Genomic DNA, 21,156 nt, shown 5'->3' with positions numbered 1-21,156 from the left:
GGAGTTTTTAAATAAGTTTTGGGGACGAACCCTAACTCTTGGAGTTTTTAAACAGATTTTGAGGCAACTTTGAGGAAACGTGGAGTTTTAAACAGATTTTAAGGCGACTTTGAAGACATGCGGAGTTTTTAAAAAGATTTTGAGACGACTTTGAGGACACGTGGAGTTTTTTAACATATTTGGAGGCGACTTTGAGGACACGTAGAGTTTTTTAACATATTTTGAGGCGACTTTGAAGACACGCGGAGTTTTTAAACAGATTTTGAGGCGACTTTGAGGACACGTGGAGTTTTTAAACAGATTTTGAGGCGACTTTGAAGACACGCGAAGTTTTTAAATAGATTTTGAGGCGACTTTGAAGACACGTGGAGTTTTTAAACAGATTTTGAGGCGACTTTGAGGACACGTGGAGTTTTTAAACAGATTTTGAGGCGCCTTTGAGGACACGTGGAGTTTTTAAACAGATTTTGAGGCAACTTTGAGGACACGTGAGGTTTTTAAATAGATTTTGAGACGACTTTGAAGACACGTGTAGTTTTTAAACAGATTTTGAGGCGACTTTGAGGACACGTGGAGTTTTTAAACAGATTTTGAGGCGACTTTGAGGACACGTGGAGTTTTTAAACAGATTTTGAGGCGACTTTGAGGACACGTGGAGTTTTTAAACAGATTTTGAGGCGACTTTGAGGACACGTGGAGTTTTTAAACAGATTTTGAGGCGACTTTGAGGACACGTGGAGTTTTTTAACAGATTTTGAGGCGACTTTGAGGACACGTGGAGTTTTTTAACAGATTTTGAGGCGACTTTGAGGACACGTGGAGTTTTTTAACAGATTTTGAGGCGACTTTGAGGACACGTGGAGTTTTTAAACAGATTTTGAGGCGACTTTGAGGACACATGGAGTTTTTTAACAGATTTTGAGGCGACTTTGAGGACACGTGGAGTTTTTAAACAGATTTTAAGGCGACTTTGAGGACACTTGGAGTTTTTAAACAGATTTTGAGGCGACTTTGAGGACACGTGGAGTTTTTTAACAGATTTTGAGGCGACTTTGAAGACACGCGGAGTTTTTAAACAGATTTTGAGGACACGTGGAGTTTTTTTAACATATTTGGAAGCAGCTTTGAGGACACGTGGAGTTTTTAAACAGATTTTGAGGCGACTTTGAGGACACGTGGAGTTTTTAAACTGATTTTGAGGCGACTTTGAGGACACGTGGAGTTTTTAAACAGATTTTGAGGCGACTTTGAGGACACGTGGAGTTTTTTAACAGATTTTGAGGCGACTTTGAGGACACGTGGAGTTTTTAAACAGATTTTGAGGCGACTTTGAAGACACGTGGAGTTTTTAAACAGATTTTGAGGACACGTGGATTTTTAAAAAGATTTGAGACGACTTTGAGGACATGTGGAGTTTTTAAACAGATTTTGAGGCGACTTTGAGGACACGTGGAGCTTTTAAACAGATTTTGAGGCAACTTTGAGGACATGTGGAGTTTTTAAACCGATTGTGAGGACACGTGGAGTTTTTAAACATATTTTGAGGACACGTGGAGTTTTTAAAACAGATTTTGAGGCCGCTTTGGTGACACGTTCAGTTTTTAAACAGATTTTGAGGCGACTTTGATGACATTAACACGTGGATTTTTTAAACGGATTTTGAGGTGAATTTGAGGACATTAACACGTGCAGTTTTTAAACAGATTTTGAGGCGACTTTGAAGACACGTGGAGTTTTTAAACAGATTTTGAGGCGACTTTGAGGACACTTGGAGTTTTTAAACAGATTGTGAGGCGACTTTGTGAAAACGTGGAGTTTTTAAACAGATTTTGAGGCAACTTTGAGGACACGTGGAGTTTTTAAACAGATTTTGAGGCAACTTTGAGGACACGCGGAGTTTTTAAACAGATTTTGAGGCGACTTTGAAGACACGCGGAGTTTTTAAACAGATATTGAGGCGCCTTTGAGAAAACGTGGAGTTTTTAAACAGATTTTGAGGCGACTTTGAAGACACGCGGAGTTTTTAAACAGATTTTGAGGCGACTTTGAAGACACGCGGAGTTTTTAAACAGATTTTGAGGCGACTTTGAAGAAACGCGGAGTTTTTAAACAGATTTTGAGGCTACTTTGAAGACACGCGGAGTTTTTAAACAGATTTTGAGGCTACTTTGAAGACACGCGGAGTTTTTAAACAGATTTTGAGGCGACTTTGAAGACACGTGGAGTTTTTAAACAGATTTTGAGGTGACCTTGAGGACACGTGGAGTTTTTAAACAGATTTTGAGGCGACTTTGAGGACACGTGGAGTTTTTAAACAGATTTTGAGGCGACTTTGAGGACACGTGAAGTTTTTAAACAGATTTTGAGGCGACTTTGAGGACACGTGGAGTTTTTAAACAGATTTTGAGGCGACTTTGAGGACACGTGGAGTTTTTAAACAGATTTTGAGGCGACTTTGAACACGTGGAGTTTTAAAACAGATGAGGCGATTTTGAGGACACGCGGAGTTGTTAAACAGATTTTGAGGCGACTTTGAAGACACGCGGAATTTTTAAACAGACTTTGAGGTGACTTTGAAGACACGCGGAGTTTTTAAACAGATTTTGAAGCGACTTTGTTGACACGTGGAGTTTTTAAACAGATTTTGAGGCGACTTTGCGGACACGTGGATTTTTTAAACCGATTTTGAGGCGACTTTGAGGACACGTGGAGTTTTTAAACAGATTTTGAGGCGACTTTGAGGACACGTGGAGTTTTTAAACAGATTTTGAGGCGACTTTGAGGACACGTGAAGTTTGTAAACAGATTTTGAGGCGACTTTGAGGACACGTCGAGTTTTAAAACAGATGAGGCGATTTTGAGGACACGCGGAGTTTTTAAACAGATTTTGAGGCGACTTTGAAGACACGCGGAGTTTTTAAACAGATGTTGAGGAGACTTTGATGACACGTGGAGTTTTTAAACAGATTTTGAAGCGACTTTGATGACACGTGGAGTTTTTATACAGATTTTGAGGCGACTTTGAAGACACGCGGAGTTTTTAAACGTGGAGTTTTTAAACAGATTTTGAGGCGACTTTGAAGACACGCGGAGTTTTTAAACAGATTTTGAGGCACGTGGAGTTTTTAAACAGATTTTGAGGACACGTGGAGTTTTTAAACAGATTTTGAGGACACGTGGAGTTTTTAAACAGGTTTTGAAGCGACTTTGAAGACACGCGGAGTTTTTAAACAGATTTTGAGGACACGTGAAGTTTTTAAACAGATTTTGAGGACACGTGGAGTTTTTAAACAGATTTTGAGGACACGTGGAGTTTTTAAACAGATTTTGAGGCGACTTTGAAGACACGCGGAGTTTTTAAACAGATTTTGAGGCGACTTTGAAGACACGCGGAGTTTTTAAACAGATTTTGAGGCGACTTTGAAGACACGCGGAGTTTTTAAACAGATTTTGAGGCGACTTTAAAGACACGCGGAGTTTTTAAACAGATTTTGAGGTGACTTTGTGAAAACGTGGAGTTGTTAAACAGATTTTGAGGCAACTTTGAGGACACGTGGATTTTTTAAACAGATTTTGAGGCGACTTTGAAGACACGCGGAGTTTTTAAACAGATTTTGAGGACACGTGGAGTATTTAAACAGATTTTGAGGCGACTTTAAAGACACGCGGAGTTTTTAAACAGATTTTGAGGCGACTTTGAAGACACGCGGAGTTTTAAAACAGACTTTGAGGCGACCTTGTGAAAACGTGGAGTTGTTAAACAGATTTTGAGGCAACTTTGAGGACACGTGGAGTTTTTAAACAGATTTTGAGGCGACTTTGAAGACACGCGGAGTTTTTAAACAGATTTTGAGGACACGTGGAGTTTTTAAACAGATTTTGAGGCGACTTTGAAGACACGCGGAGTTTTTAAACAGATTTTGAGGACACGTGGAGTTTTTAAACAGATTTTGAGGCGACTTTGAAGACACGCGGAGTTTTTAAACAGATTTTGAGGCGACTTTGAGGACACTTGGAGCTTTTAAACAGATTTTGAGGCGACTTTGTGAAAACGTGGAGTTGTTAAACAGATTTTGAGGACACGTGAAGTTTTTAAACAGATTTTGAGGCAACTTTGAGGACACGTGGAGTTTTTAAACAGATTTTGAGGCGACTTTGAAGACACGCGGAGTTTTTAAACAGATTTTGAGGCAACTTTGAGGACACGTGGAGTTTTTTAACAGATTTTGATGCTACTGTGAGGACACTTGGAGTTTTTAAACAGATTTTGAGGCGACTTTGAGGACACTTGGAGTTTTTAAAGAGATTTTGAGGCGACTTTGTGAAAACGTGGAGTTGTTAAACAGATTTTGAGGCAACTTTGAGGACACGTGGAGTTTTTAAACAGATTTTGAGTCGACTTTGAAGACATGCGGAGTTTTTAAACAGATTTTGAGGCTACTTTGAGGACACTTGGAGTTTTTAAACAGATTTTGAGGCGACTTTTGAAGACACGCGGAGTTTTTTAACAGATTTTGAGGCAACTTTGAGGACACGTGGAGTTTTTAAACAGATTTTGAGGCGACTTTTGAAGACACGCGGAGTTTTTAAACAGATTTTGAGGCAACTTTGAGGACACGTGGAGTTTTTAAACAGATTTTAAGGTGACTTTGAAGACACGCGGAGTTTTTAAACAGATTTTGAGGCGACTTTGAAGACACGCGGAGTTTTTAAACAGATTTTGAGGCGACTTTGAAGGCACGCGGAGTTTTTAAACAGATTTTTAGGCAACTTTGAGGACACGTGGAGTTTTTAAACAGATTTTGAGGTGACTTTCTGAAAACGTGGAGTTGTTAAACAGATTTTGAGGCAACTTTGAGGACACGTGGAGTTTTTAAACAGATTTTGAGGCGACTTTGAAGACACGCGGAGTTTTTAAACATATTTTGAGGCAACTTTGAGGACATGTGGAGTTTTTAAACAGATTTTGAGACGACTTTGAGGTCACTAACTAGTTTTTAAAGAATTTTTATAAACCCTACCCTTAGAACTATATGCATGTAGGCTTCATAAAAACAAACATGGTGCTCGAACATCCGTAGCTTATATACAGCTTTTAATTCAATATTAATTCGAACAATAACATTTTTATTTTTTTAAACTTATAGAAAAATCGAGTCATAACTTCTATAACAATTTAATCACAATATCAATTTTTGCATGCAGTTCTGTTGCTACTTTACTAATATTTACAATTCACTTCTACTTCATCTAAGTTTGTGAACCAAAGACCAAAAAAATATTTCAAAACTTACCTGCGATTGCAAATCTTCACGATCTTTCTTGCTGCATTCAACAACCTTATCGCCTTCACGGCAAAAATCTTCAATCATTTGCAGAAGCTGGGCGGTGGAATCATTATTCGACTGCTTCTGTGTTGGGGTCGATAGAATATTTCTTGCCTTCTCTTGTAACTGGGCAAAACCCGACGAAGAATGATCTGAACCGGAAAGTCTTTGTGGTGATTTTAGTAGCGAAGAACCCAAACCATATCCCTCATTATATTCCACATTATTTATGGAGGAGAGTTGCGACAATTGATCTCTTAAATGCTGCAGCTCTTGACCCAAATCAGAATTACGTGAAATGGTATGATCCAATTCCTGTTGTAGCATCAAACGATCATTTTCCGATTTGATAAGGCGATTTTTCAATTCTGTCAATTGGAAATGCAATTCGGCGGCATTAACTCCACCACCTGTTGTGGAGGAGGAGTTATCCAAATACAAACGATTTAGATCTGGTGGTAGGGAAATAAGGTTTTGGGCTTGAGTGATAAGGGAAGAACGATGTGTAGGCAATTGTTGTTCATTCAAAGAATTGCCACGAATGAATCTACGATTTTGTTGCAGCTTCAAGCCATCCTCCTGTTCACTATCATTTTTCTCTCTTTCACTGGAATAGGAATCTTTGCGACCACTACTCTCATTGTGTTTCTTAACCAAATCCTCGGAGAGATGTAGTAAATAGGAAGCCTCGGAACGTAGGCATTCCAGGCAATCTTTTAAATCGAAATCTTCGGCGACATCATTGTTCTTTTGTGAAATATATTCAATGAGGCTTGGATCCTCCACCACTTCCATTAGATTGTGAACATCGGGTATCAGACGCATACGTGTTGAATTCAAAGTTTCATTGAGTAGTGTGGTGTTGAGGGTAAAATCTTCTAGGTTATGTTCTTCTAAGGTGCGATTGCAGGTCAGCAGACGTTGCACCTCATCCATTAAGGCCTCGGTTAACTCATTTTCACAATTTGTCAAGCATTTTAGCAGCTCAGCCAACACCTGACGGAAGGCATTGGATAGCTCACGCAAATTATCACGTTCACTTAGTAGCTTATCATAATCGCGTATAGAATCAAACGTTGAATGACGTTTGTTCTTGCGATTTAGTTGTTTTTCATAGTCTAGTTTTAGGCGAGACATCTGAAAGAGGAGGAAAAGAGATAAAAAATTATTATGTTAGTTTGAAATAAATTTTAAAGTCTAATTTTAGGCAGATTTTAAAAGAATTTTGAAGCCTATTTTCAGGCCTTTTATAACGAATTTTTTATGCAACTTGAGGACTCGTGAAGTTTATAAAGAATTGTTTTAGGTAACTTTGAAGACTCGTGGAGTTCTAAAGAATTTTTTGGGCAACTTTGAAGACTCGTGGAGTTCTAAAGAATTTTTTGGGCAACTTTGAGGACTCGTGGAGTTTATAAAGAATTTTTTAGGCAACGTTGCGGACCCGTGGAATTTATAAAGAATTTTGTAGGCAACTTTGAGGACTCTTGGAACTCGAGGAGTTTATAAAATTTTTTTAGGCACCTTTAAGGACTTGTGGAGTTTATAAAGATTTTTTTAGGCAACTTTGAGGACTCGTGGAGTTTATAAAGAATTTTTTAGGCAACTTTGAGGACTCGTGGAGTTTATAAAGAATTGTTTAGATAACTTTGAGGACTCGTGGAGTTTATAAAGAATTTTTTAGATAACTTTGAGGACTCGTGGAGTTTATAAAGAATTGTTTAGGCAACTTTGAGGACTCGTGGAGTTTATAAAGAATTGTTTAGGCAACTTTGAGGACTCGTTATGTTGATAAAGAATTTTTTAGGAAATTTTGAGGACTCGTGATGTTTTAAAGAATTTTTTTAGACAACTTTGAGAACCCGTGGAGTTTATAAAGAATTTTTAGGCAACTTTGAGCACTCGTGGAATTCTTTAAAATTTTTGAGTAATTTGGACATTTTATCTACTCACCTCTTCAGCATGTTTAATTTGCAGCTGGGCAATTTCTAATTGACTTTTAGCTGTGAATTTCTCTCGCAATAAAATCAATTCTTTGGGCCAATGTTGGTCATCCGTTGTTGTTTCCGATAATAAGGTCTGCAAATGAAAATAAAAACAATAATAACAAAAATTAGTAAACAATTTCAATGAAAATTAATTATAAAATTCATGAAGGAAATAATCTCTGTAAATATTTACAAAATCAAGAATCAAATGTGCAGACACATTAAATTATTTCTTGGCACGCAGAAAGTTTACAAGACGTGCTCTCCTCCCCCATCCAATTTTCGTCAATAAATTAAAAAATTATTAAAGAAAAAAAAACTTTCTTTAAAGGGATGAATATGACATGAAAGGCATTTAATGCATATGGGGAACGATGACGATGGCTGCAATACCACACACTTCTTGCACTACTGTCTGTCCAGCGCCATTGCATGACGGAAATGCTGTGATTTTGATGGACGTAAACAAAAAATGTTTCAAAGAAGAAAAAAACAACTAAAATAAAAATGTTTCACAAAGAAGTCAGAAAAAGTTGTGGCGCTTTTTATATTTTATGTTTTTTTTTAGTTTCCAAAACATATGAGTGGCATATGTTGGAGTTTAGTTCAATAGAAATGTTGTTTTTCTCCGTATTCCCCATTTCTATATCTGTTTAAAAAATAGGCCAAAATTGTGCAATGTTTATTTTTTTTAATGAAATGTAAATTTAAAGTAATTAGAAGTTCGGACACCAAATCGAATCGGCTAAAACTATGACCATGGCGTAATAAACCGTGGACACACAATTTTTCGTCGAAGAAATCCGATTTCTAATTGGTTTAAAAAAATAATAATACAATTTCGAACCAACTGGGGGATACTGAAACGGCGCCCAGGACTAGGAGCCATTTGTTTCAATGTTTTTTCCAATTAGCTTTCGATCAGTTTTCGATGACATAATTCGAAATTTGCCTGGCAGAGCGACTATGATATTAAAGTTCACTATCAAATCACTTCTTTGGGATTGAGCTATAAATGGCGCCCAATGTGGGACAGTCATAGCAGCTATAGGAAGTATCAATGGTATTTGGATCATAACTCAAATCCTTTAGCCACCAAAAAGAACGACTGCAGTTAAAACAATCCCACGGCAGCGGGTTCTTTCGTACCGGATTGACCTGAAACCATAGTGTTTCGGCCAGCGCCTGCCAACCCATCATTAAACCTATGCTTCTACGTAGGTTAAAATGCTGCTACAACAACAACAATTTCAGTTAAAGCAATACTAGGAAGTTAAATGGCGCCCAACGTGGAATATAGTTTAAGTGACTTTCTCATAAGTTTCCATGAACATTTTTAATATTCACCTGACACAGCGATTCAGGTATTAAACGTCAATACCAGAATCATTTTGTCGTGATTGAGGGTCAATATGGCGCCCAACGTGAAGCAGCTATAGAAAAGTAATGAAATTTGGCTCCTACTTTAGTAATTTTTTTGGAAATTCTGACGACAAACATATCGACTATAGTTAAAGCAATAACTAAATGTTAAGTTAAATGGCGCCCAACGTGAAATATGGACATATGAAAAGTGTTCCTAACAATTTTCAATCAAATATAATTCTAGTTAAGTTAAGAAATTCTGGTATTAAACTTCATTATTACCAGAATCAGGGAGAAAAGGAGAGAGGAGAAACGTCTTTTCCGCAGAAAAAAGACAGAGATGGAAAAGCGGGAGTGTGAAAAAATCGAGATGTACAGGAGCCAGAATGAAGTCCGAAAATTCTACCAAAGAGTCAAGCATCAAACTGATGGCTTTGGTACAAGCACATACTCCTGTAGAGACCACCAGGGTAATCTGGTAACTGATACAGATAGTGTACTCAGGATACGGGAAGAACATTTTTCAAATCTGCAGCGAATAGCAGCGAAGACGACGAAGATACCACAGTCCCAATCCCAGAAGATGGTATTGAATGTATGCCGCCCAGCCAAGATGAGGCAAAGACAGCAATAAAAGTCTGAAGAATAATAAGGCAGCAGGGGCCGATGGCTTACCAGCCGAGTTGTTCAAAACCGGAGGCGACACGCTGATAAGGTGTATTCATCAGCTAGTTAGCACTATCTGGCAGGAAGAACGAGTACCCGACGATTGGAACCTGAGTATCCTGTGCCCCGTCCACAAGAAGGGAGATAAGACTGTATGCTCTAACTATAGGGGCATAAGTCTACTCCCTATTGCCTACAAGATCGTGTCAGGGATATTGTGCGAACGACTAAAGCCTATGGTCAACGAGATAATTGGACCATACCAATGCGGCTTTATACCTGGCAAGTCCACTATTGACCAGATATTTACCCTGCGGCAAATCCTGAAGAAGACCCAAAAGATGCAGATCGACACCTACCACCTTTTTGTCGATTATAAAGCAGCCTTCGACAGCCCGCTGCGTTCATAGGTATTCCAAGCCATGTCTGAATTTGTTATGCCCGCAAAGCTCATCCGGCTTTGCAAAATGACTTTAACTGACACGAGGTCCTCAGTTAAAATAGGAAAGATCCTCTCCGAAGAGTTTGGTACCAAAAGAGGTTTCAGACAAGGAGACAGTCTTTCGTGTGACCTCTTCAACATCCTGCTAGAAAAGGTTATACGAGAGGCAAACGTCAAAAGAAGTGGCACAATCTACACCAATAGTCACATGTTACTTGCTTATGCTGATGATATAGACATCATGGGCCGATCAGTAAAAGAAGTAACTGATACCTTTATAAAGGTCGAAGGAGAATCTGCTAAAATGGGTCTGGCGGTAAACGGTGAGAAGATCGGACCGAGCTCGGACCGGCTGTGGAAGTTGGTTCCTATAATATTGAGGTAGTAAAAGACTTCGTCTACCTTAGTACCACCGTAAACACAACAAACGACATCAGTTGTGAAATAAAAAGAAGAATTGTATTGGCCAACAGATGCTACTTTGGTTTAAGTAAGCAGTTTAAAAACAAAGCCACATCTCGTCAAACAAAAATAACGCTCTACAAAACACTGATACTACCCGTGCTGATGTATGGCTCCGAAGCCTGGGTACTTGCGCAAGCAGACATGACAGTGCTTGGTGTGTTTGAGAGAAAAATTCTTCGAAAGATCTACGGATCAATCTGCGTTGACGGTGAATATCGACGTCGCATGAACCACGAGCTGTATCTGCTATACAACGACATCAGTATAGTTAAACGTATCGAGATGCAGCGATTGCGTTGGCTAGGCCATATCATAAGAATGAGCGATGATGAACCCGCTAAAAAGGCGTATAAATACGGACCGCTTGGTGGTGCACGAAGAATTGGCAGGCCAAGGAATAGATGGCACAAACAAGTGGATGATGAGATGACAAGGCGCGGTATTCCAGAGTGCGAAGCAACAAATAGAGAGGAATGGAGATCTCTTCTTAGTTCGGCCTATAGAACAAATGTTCGTAATGGGCCAGCTAAGTAAGTAAGTAAGTATTACCAGAATCAATGTCGTGATTGTAAGTCAAAATGGCGCCCAATTTTTTAGTGAACTTTGAGAACTCGTGGAGTTTATAGAGAATTTTTAGGCAACTTTGAGGACTCGTGGAGTTTATAAAGAATTTTTAGGCAACTTTGAGGCAACTTTAAGCAACTTTGAGGACTCGTGGAGTTTATAAAGATTGTTTTAGGCAACTTTGAGGACTCGTGGAGTTTATAAAGAATTTTTAGGCAACTTTGAGGACTCTTGGAGTTTATAAAGAATTTTTAGTCGACTTTAAAGACTCGTGGAGTCTATAAAGAATTTGTAGTCGACTTTAAGGACTCGTGGAGTCTATAAAGAATTTTTTAAGGAGTTTATAAAGAATTTTTAGGCAACTTTGAGGACTCGTGGAATTTATAAAGATTGTTTTTAGGCAACTTTGAGGACTCGTGGAGTCTATAAAGAATTTTTTAAGGAGTTTATAAAGAATTTTTAGGCAACTTTGAGGACTCGTGGAGTTTATAAAGATTGTTTTTAGGCAACTTTGAGGACTTGTGGAGTGTATAAAGAATTTTTAGGCAACTTTGAGGACCTGTGGAGTTTATAAAGATTTGTTTAGGCAATTTTAAGGACTTGTGGAGTTTATAAGGAATTGTTTAGGCAAACTTTGAGGACTCGTGACGTTTATAAAGAACTTTTTAGGCAACTTTGAGGACTTGTGGAGTTTATAAAGAATTTTTTTAGGCAACTTTGAGGACTCGTGGAGCTTAAAAAGAATTCTTTAAGCAACTTTGAGACTCGTGGTGTTTATAATTTTTTTTTTGGAAATTTTGAGGACTCGTGACGTTTGTAAAGAACTTTTTAGGCAACTTTGAGGACTCGTGGGGTTTACAAAGAATTTTTAGGCAACTTTGAGGACTTGTGGATTTTATACAGAATATTTAGGAAATTGTGAACATTTTGAATATTTACCTGCCGTGATTGTAACTCAAAATGGCACCCAACGTGGGCCACTCATTGTAATGAAATTTGTTTCCAATCAAATATAATGCTAGTTAACAGTACAAATTCTTGTATTAATCGTCATTATTACCGGAATCATGGTTGTGATTGTAAGTCAAAACGGCGCCCAACGTGGGGACTTATACCATCTACAACAAGTGTAATGGAAATGGCCCATATTTCAGTCATTTTTTTTATTCAGTCGGTAAACAAAATTAATTTAGTTAAAACAATGCCTCAAGTTAAATGGCGCCCAACGTGGAATATTTATGCATATATGAAAAGCTTTCCTTACAACATCTAAAACTTCATTACGACTTATTTGTTTGAAATGTATATAACAAGCAGTTACATTTTATTTAGAAACTACGACCATAAATTCAAACTCCAAATGGCGCCCAACGTGGTACCATTTTATTGCTCACAAAAAGTCATTTTCATAGAACCAACAACTTGCATTAACACTTTGAATGAATAAATTCTCCCGCTCCCCTTTCCATCCATCATCCTTTGTTCTCTAACCAATTAGCGATCTTGCTAATGAAACGTTCGGCTATTGTTGTCATTATCAATTTTTGTTGTTTTTATTTGGTTGATGAATGAAAATTGGAAAACAAAAACCAAAATTCAATGATGGCATTTTTCCCAGATGCCAGGGTCAAGTTTATTTGGGTGGTGGGTGTAAGGCATATTTACATGTAAAAGTATTTTTGAATGGCCAAATGAGAGATTTGGATGCTTTGTTTGGAGGAAATCCAACCAAAAAATGTATAACAAAAAAGACACAAAGAAAGTGCGTCACTTTTCTCTCTCTTTTTCTACACGGGTGTATTGAATGAATCTCATCATTTTTCAAAATAAAACGGACAATTTGAAAGCAATCAAAATTATTATTTTATTTGAATTGATTTGGTTGCCATGTGGGGAGGGGTCGTTAAAGATTGGACCGGCAAATGGTCACACATTTGCTATGGTCAATTAATGATAGGTAACATTTGGTGTTAGAAAGAATGGCGATTCTTTTCTCTTTTTAACAATTGCAACTTTCAAATAAATCAAATTCAATTAAAACAAATTTATTAAAAGACCCCATTTTTATTAGAACAAGTGTTCTCAGAAAAAAACGACTGTGTTTAGATTAGAGAAGTTCTCTAAACTGTTACGTTTAAATTGTTGAGTGGCATAATGCAACTTCCAATGGCGTTTTTAGACTTTCATTTTTATAGAGTAAACAATTTTTATGTTAAGGCATGTTCTGTATCTTTCTCTGCGCATCATCTTCTGTAGCACTGCAAACAAATACCAAGCGTTTAATTAAGAATTATGCTGATTGATGACCCACAAAACTCCAGAATTACAGGCATATTTAAATGCTGTGCTGATGATGATGATGATCTGGGAAACAAAAAGTCGCCAGAGTTTGTGTTCTTGTTTTTTTTCGTGGTGGTTGTCATTGTCTTTATCGTCACAGTGGTCTGACGGTCTGTCTGAACATATTTATGTTTATCCATAGACATGCCCATTAATGAATTTGTATGTACCACATAAACATATTTTCCAATGTTTAGTGTAAGTAATACAAGACAGACATTAGTTGTTGCTGTTGTCTGGCATGTGTTATTGGTTTGTTTGCTTCTTGTTATTTGGAAGTCAGTCGTTTCGTTCTGTTGTCCCTAATTCTATACTAAACTGCTCTATACTTGACATATTATATGTTGTAGTAAAGTGTCAAACTCTAATCAATTCCAATGAGTTTGATGACAACTTCACACGTGTGTTCTATTTTTGTAGACATTTCCTCTTAGAAATCGATTTCCTGTCTGAAAAGGATTGAAGTAGAGTGGTGTTGGGTTGTAGATAATGTTTTTTAATTGAAAGTGTTATTAAAATGGGTAAAGCTGATGAAGAATTGAAACGTGATAGCTGTGAGATGAAATCTGTAAAAGTGGAGCTCTTTAAGGGGAACAGAGTTTATTTGAAATTTTACATTAGAAGTGTGAGGAATTTAAGTACACCTTTTCCAGATATTCTTCGAAACTTATTTGTGGAAATTAGTAGGGAAGGGAGAATTAATTCATTCAAAGTGTTAATGCAAGTTATATGTAGAATAAAAACTAATTTTTGTGACCAATAAACAAACCATTGTCCATTGTTGTTAAAAAAAAAACAAAAAACGCATTTGAAAGAAGAAAAGTTCGATGACAGAGAAGCTGCTCCACAGCCGATATGTCTGAAGAGCCTCTGCCAAAGGCGAAACATGCATGTCACATAGTGGTGGTTGTGTGGGTTCGAATCTTCGGCTTTCCTTTTTCACTTGCATCATTGGTCATTAGGCTCGATTCCAACGAGAAATTAATTAAAAATTTAATTTTAAAAATGATCTTCGCCCTAAAAGGCAAAATTTTCAAATAAAAAAGGATACGACGTTGGGCGCCATTTAGAGTTTAAACTTTTGGTCTTAGTTTCTAAGGAAAAATGTCTCTGTTTTATATACATTTCAAGGAAAGACCTTCTAAATGTTTGGAGGGTGTCATTGTCCTTCTGATGTAAAGCTTTTTAAGACCAACTGTTTTCCACTTCAGGACCCATAAAAGATACCACGTTGGGCGGCATTTAGATTTTACACATATGTTTATATTTTCTAAGGAAAACGTCTCTGCTTGTAATATACACATCAAGGAAACTAAAGGTGTGACAGATGTCATTTACTCTTCCTTACGACCAAATAATTCTCACTTTGAGCACTTAAGAGCAATGATGAATCTAAATGTCCTTGGAAGAGATCCACTCATATAAATATGGCATCTGGAGAAATGCATCATTGAATTGATTTTAGTTTTCCAATTTTCATTCGCAGATTGAAATAAAAACAACAACAAATTTATAATGAAAACAATAGACGAACTTTTCATTAGCAAGATCGCTAACTGGCCAATGAACAATGGATGATAAATGGTAAGGGAGGAGAGAATTCATTCATTCTATGTTTCAATTCATGTTAGCAGTTGAATGAAAATTGATTTAAAGATACGACGTTGGGCGCCATTGATTTTAAACTTATGGTTTTAGTTTTTAAATAAAATATCCCAGCTCCTAAAGAAATTAGACGTTCTAAATTTAAAGACGTTCTAAATATATTTTTGCGACCAACTGTTTCCCACTTTGGGTCAATTTATGCAGGGTTTTAGAAGGATATTTAATTGAAAATTGTATAGAAAGCTTTTGATATTACCATGTTCCATGTTGGGCGCCATTTAATTTAACATTGAAGTATTGATTTAACTATAGTCTAATTACACAGCGCAACAAAACGGAGGTGAACGTCTGGGGCATGGAACATTCCTGTTGGGGAAGAAAGGCCTTGGAGAGTATATTAAGAACCCCGAAGGACAGATCCGCCGTGAGTCGAACTTCCGCGTTATGGCGTGATTAAGTTTTTTCTAGAGACCCTGTAAGCCATCATGAATTAGCGTTATATCTTTGTTCACTGTTGCTTAAGCTTATTTTTGAGATGACATGTCTGCAGTCAAATCGAATGAGGATTATTTTCGTTGAGCACTTCGACCTTCTAAGTCGCTTCCTTCAATGTCTTTTCTAGCAAAAACTTCATCGCGCCATAACGCGGAAGTTCGACTCACGGCGGATCTATCCTTCGGGGTTCTTAATATACTCTCCAAGGGCTTTCATCTGCAAAGGAATTATCTCTGCCCCAAAATTTGTGTTCACAGTGTTATTTGAATTTCCAAGCAATTGATTACAATAGAAGTAAATTTAATTACCGTTCTTATAAATGCAATGAGTGTCCCACTTTGGGAGCCATTTTGACTTACAATCACGACAAAGTGATTCTGGTATTGACGTTTGATGCCAGAATTACTGTAAAAGGTAAATATTAAAAATGTTCATGTAAGTTTATGAGAAACCCGCTGAAACCATATTCCACGTTGGGCGCCAATTATCTTTCTAGTATTTTATCTTTATCTACAGTCGTTTTATTTGTCGGCTATATTTCCACGAAATTGACTGAAATATGAATCCAATGTCGTCAATCCATCTTATGGATCCTGTGAGTGTCACACGTTGGGTGCCATTTTCACTTTAAGACAAACTTCGGAGAAAGACGTTCCAAATGTGTATTGAGCGCCATTTACTCTTCTGATATAAAGGCATCTTACGACCAATTTATTCTTCTAATAAAAGGTTTTTTGCGACCAACCGTTTCAAACTTTGGGTCCCCCACACACAAAGACTTCAGGTAACTCCTCCGCAAAAGTTCAACACTTTTGCTCTATAATACAGTATAAGACCAATTCTAGGATCGTGTTAAAATTTTAATATCGGTTGGTTGTTTTCATCTCTAGGAAAAGGAAATGAATACATCCGATCCGGGGATATGTATACGAAATTTAGGTCCACTCCTTCATTCTGCTCTTGAACTTAAGTTTTTAGCAAGAGGTAAATGAAGGAATGGTACTAAACATTGGGATATTTATCATATCTCAGGATGTATTAGCTTCTCATAGAACAAAAATTATAATGTTCTAGTCATGATCACAATGACTATCTGCTATTAAAGTTTTAGCACTATGAGAGAAGTGGCCTCAAATTGGATTAAAATGCATAATGTTAAACTTTTGCGGAGGCGGTACCTGAAAGAATAAACCTACAAAGTCCTTCTTAGATCTGAATCGAATTTTGGCAGTCATTCCTTTCAACAATTATCGTGCCTACTAACCAGTTGGTCACCAAAGGAAGCATGAACTTGCCCACAAAAAGAAATATACCGTTGTTATCAGGTGCACTGGGAATACCTTTGGTAAACATTTCAAAATGATCCTCCAATAACCCTTAAGCGAAAACCTCGAACTTTTATGAGCGTGGGATCCGAAGTTGTTGTCCGATATAGACCTTCTAGGATTTTTTAAAAAATATATTTTCAATAATCGTAAATTTTTTGAAAAATATTTTTTCAGTAACCGTGGATTTAAAAAAAATAGTAGTGGATATAAAAAATGAAAAATCGTTGATTTTTTAAAAAAATATTTTTTCAATAATCGTCGATTTTTTAAAAAATATTTTTTCAATAATCGTGGTTTTTATAAAAATATTTTTTCAACAATCGTGAATTTTATAAAAAATATTTTTTTTAACAATCGTGGATTTTATAAAAAATATTTTTTTTACAATCGTGGATTTTATAAAAAATGTTTTTTTAACAATCGTGGATTTTATAAAAAATGTTTTTTTTTAACAATCGTGGATTTTACAGAAAAAAATATTTTTTTAACAATCGTGGATTTTATAAAAAAATATTTTTTTAACAATCGTGGATTTTATAAAAAAATATTTTCGATTGTTTGAGTGGAGTATTCCCCCATTGGCTCAACTTCATTTATTACCCTCTATTACAGAGAGTAATGTTTTTCAAAACGAACTGACAGTGTTGCAAAATTTTACTGATCGCTACCAATATCACGATTTCATCCCGGCGAAGGGAATTATCAATTGGCTTCTCAGTTTTTGAAATGATGCCTTTTTAGCGAAAAACCGAACTCTTTAAGTGTCTAGTATTCTCATATGAATGAGAATCACACTCACTTTTCGGCTTTTCCAAAGAAACACCAAAATCAAAATATTTTGCAACATGTCAGCACGTATCAATTAAGAATTCTTCGAATTCTGTGAGTTGAAAAGAACACCAACACAGTTGCCTGTGAGGTTGTTTATTGGAATTTTGTTTTTTTGTTTTTAACAAAGCACCAATCCGCCCGTGCCTCGGCTGTTTTTTGTTTGTTTTGTTTATTGTTGAAGTTCAATCTCATTTTCGATTGTTTGAGTGGAGTATTCCCCCATTGGCTCAACTTCATTTATTACCCTCTATTACAGAGAGTAATGTTTTTCAAAACGAACTGACAGTGTTGCAAAATTTTACTGATCGCTACCAATATCACGATTTCATCCCGGCGAAGGGAATTATCAATTGGCTTCTCAGTTTTTGAAATGATGCCTTTTTAGCGAAAAACCGAACTCTTTAAGTGTCTAGTATTCTCATATGAATGAGAATCACACTCACTTTTCGGCTTTTCCAAAGAAACACCAAAATCAAAATATTTTGCAACATGTCAGCACGTATCAATTAAGAATTCTTCGAATTCTGTGAGTTGAAAAGAACACCAACACAGTTGCCTGTGAGGTTGTTTATTGGAATTTTGTTTTTTTGTTTTTAACAAAGCACCAATCCGCCCGTGCCTCGGCTGTTTTTTGTTTGTTTTGTTTATTGTTGAAGTTCAATCTCATTTTCGATTGTTTGAGTGGAGTATTCCCCCATTGGCTCAACTTCATTTATTACCCTCTATTACAGAGAGTAATGTTTTTCAAAACGAACTGACAGTGTTGCAAAATTTTACTGATCGCTACCAATATCACGATTTCATCCCGGCGAAGGGAATTATCAATTGGCTTCTCAGTTTTTGAAATGATGCCTTTTTAGCGAAAAACCGAACTCTTTAAGTGTCTAGTATTCTCATATGAATGAGAATCACACTCACTTTTCGGCTTTTCCAAAGAAACACCAAAATCAACATATTTTGCAACATGTCAGCAAACAAAAAAACAAAATTCCAATAAACAACCTCACAGGCAACTGTGTTGGTGTTCTTTTCAACTCACAGAATTCGAAGAATTCTTAATTGATACGTGCTGACATGTTGCAAAATATTTTGATTTTGGTGTTTCTTTGGAAAAGCCGAAAAGTGAGTGTGATTCTCATTCATATGAGAATACTAGACACTTAAAGAGTTCGGTTTTTCGCTAAAAAGGCATCATTTCAAAAACTGAGAAGCCAATTGATAATTCCCTTCGCCGGGATGAAATCGTGATATTGGTAGCGATCAGTAAAATTTTGCAACACTGTCAGTTCGTTTTGAAAAACATTACTCTCTGTAATAGAGGGTAATAAATGAAGTTGAGCCAATGGGGGAATACTCCACTCAAACAATCGAAAATGAGATTGAACTTCAACAATAAACAAAACAAACAAAAATATATTTTTTTAACAATCGTGGATTTTATAAAAAATATTTTTTTAACAATCGTGGATTTTTTAAAAAATATTTTTTTAACAATCGTGGATTTTTTAAAAAATATTTTTTAACAATCGTAGATTTTTTAAAATTTTTTTTTAACAATCGTGGATTTTTTAAAAAATATTTGTTTAACAATCGTGGATTTTGTAAAAAAAATATTTTTTCAATAATCGTGGATTTTTTCAATAATCGTGGATTTTTTCAATAATCGTGGATATATTTTTCAATAATAGTAAATTTTTTAAAAAATTGTTTTTTCAATAATCGTGGATTTTTTAAAAAATTATTTTTTCAATAATCGTGGATTTAAAAAAAAATATTTTTTCATTTTTTTTGTAAAAAATATTTTTTCAATAAACGTGGATTTTTAAAAAAAATATTTTTTCAATAATAGTGGAATTAAAAAAAATGTTTTTTCATGTTTTTTTTTTGTAAAAAATATTTTTTCAATAAAAGTGGATTTTTAAAAAAAAATATTTTTTCAATAATAGTGGATTTAAAAAAAATTGTTTTTTCAATAATCGTGGATTTTTTAAAAAAAATCTTTTTCAATAATCGTGGATTTTTTAAAAAAATATTTTTCAATAATCGTGGATTTTTTAAAAGAATATTTTTCAATAATCGTGGATTTTTTAAAAAAATATTTTTCAATAATCGTGGATTTTTTAAAAAAAATCTTTTTCAATAATCGTGGATTTTTTAAAAAAATATTTTTCAATAATCGTGGATTTTTTAAAAAAATATTTTTCAATAATCGTGGATTTTTTAAAAAAATATTTTTCAATAATCGTGGATTTTTTAAAAAAATATTTTTCAATAATCGTGGATTTTTTAAAAAAATATTTTTTAATAATCGTGGATTTTTTAAAAAAATATTTTTCAATAATCGTGGATTTTTTAAAAAAATATTTTTTAATAATCGTGGATTTTTTAAAAAAATATTTTTCAATAATCGTGGATTTTTTAAAAAAATATTTTTCAATAATCGTGGATTTTTTAAAAAAATATTTTTCAATAATCGTGGATTTTTTAAAAAAATATTTTTCAATAATCGTGGACAATATGCTGCCGAGACATGGACAATAAAGTCAATAGACGAACAAAAATTGAACGCATTTGAAATGTGGATTTATCGCAGAACACTGAAAATTCCTTGGACTGGCCGAGTACCAAATGAAGAAGTCCTGAGAAGAATGAACACTAAACGACAAGTTCTTGATATCATAAAAAGTAGGAAGATATCCTATATGGGACACTTAATGAGAAACGAAAAGTATTCTGTCAGCCAGAGCATAATTAAATGTCAAATTGAGGGAAAAAGGCCAAGAGGAAGAAGAGAAATATCCTGGATAAAAAACATTTTGGAGTGGACAAATCAACCAAATGAAAGAAGCCTTATCAACGCTGCGAGGAATAGAGAGATCACCATTGCTGAATAATTTACCACAACATATTCATAAACATATATCTATATATACAGCTAAAAATACTTAATTTGTTATTGTATGATCGCCAAAATCCGAATGCGGATCGGCAAATAAAGAAGAAGAAGTGGACTTAAAAAAAATATTTTTTCGATGATCGTGGACTTCAAAAAAATATTTTTTCAATAATCGTGGACTTCAAAAAAATATTTTTTTCAATAATCGTGGACTTCAAAAAATATTTTTTCAATTTAAAAATCGTGGATTTAAAAAAATATTTTTTAATAAATGTGGATTTTTTAAAAAATTTTTTTAATAAATGTGGATTTTTAAAGAAAAAAATTAATAAATGTGGATTTTTTAAAAAATATTTTTTTAATAAATGTGGATTTTTTAAAAAATATTTTTTTTTAATAAATGTGGATTTTTTGAAGATATATTTAAATTTTGTGTGGTAAGTACTAAACAATTTTCAACTGTAATTCAGAAAATAGCAGTTGTAATTCAGAAATTCCATTTGAAATTCAGATATTTTATTTCTAATTCAGAATTTCCATTTGAAGTTCAGATATATTATTTGTAATTCAGATATTTCATTTGAAATTCAGACATTTTATTTGTAATTCAGGTGTTTCATTTGATATTCAGAATATTTCATTTGAAATTTAGAATATTTCATTTAAAATTCAGAACCCTTCACTATTTTTTTCAGAAAATAATCAATTTATGAAATGTAATTTAAATTTGATGTGGTTTATTTACATCAACAGCGTTATAAAGTAATTCTGAATTTCAATTGAAATTTTCTGAATTTCAATTAAAATATTCTGAATTTCAAATGAAATATCTGAATTTCAAATGGAA

General features: G+C 35.0%; 1 protein-coding gene across 18 annotated transcripts in view; it reads right to left on the bottom strand.

Moving 5' to 3' along the window:
* The window catches only part of Plp (Pericentrin-like protein), a 164,469-nt gene that overhangs the window by 44,348 nt on the left and 98,965 nt on the right, over window positions 1-21,156 (bottom strand). For all 18 annotated transcript variants that reach the window (XM_073981187.1, XM_073981179.1, XM_073981184.1 and 15 more), the window contains 2 exons: window positions 7,278-7,403; window positions 5,295-6,464 (listed from right to left, as the gene is read on the bottom strand). In XM_073981187.1, the coding sequence (XP_073837288.1) occupies window positions 5,295-6,464; window positions 7,278-7,403 (1,296 nt within the window). The remainder of the gene's footprint in view (window positions 1-5,294; window positions 6,465-7,277; window positions 7,404-21,156) is intronic.

The sequence above is a fragment of the Musca autumnalis genome, unplaced genomic scaffold (genome assembly GCF_047663935.1).
Source record: "Musca autumnalis isolate F117 unplaced genomic scaffold, ASM4766393v1 scaffold_4, whole genome shotgun sequence".
NCBI classification, from domain to species: Eukaryota; Metazoa; Arthropoda; class Insecta; order Diptera; family Muscidae; genus Musca; species Musca autumnalis.
This window is presented reverse-complemented; position numbering and strand designations above follow the sequence as displayed.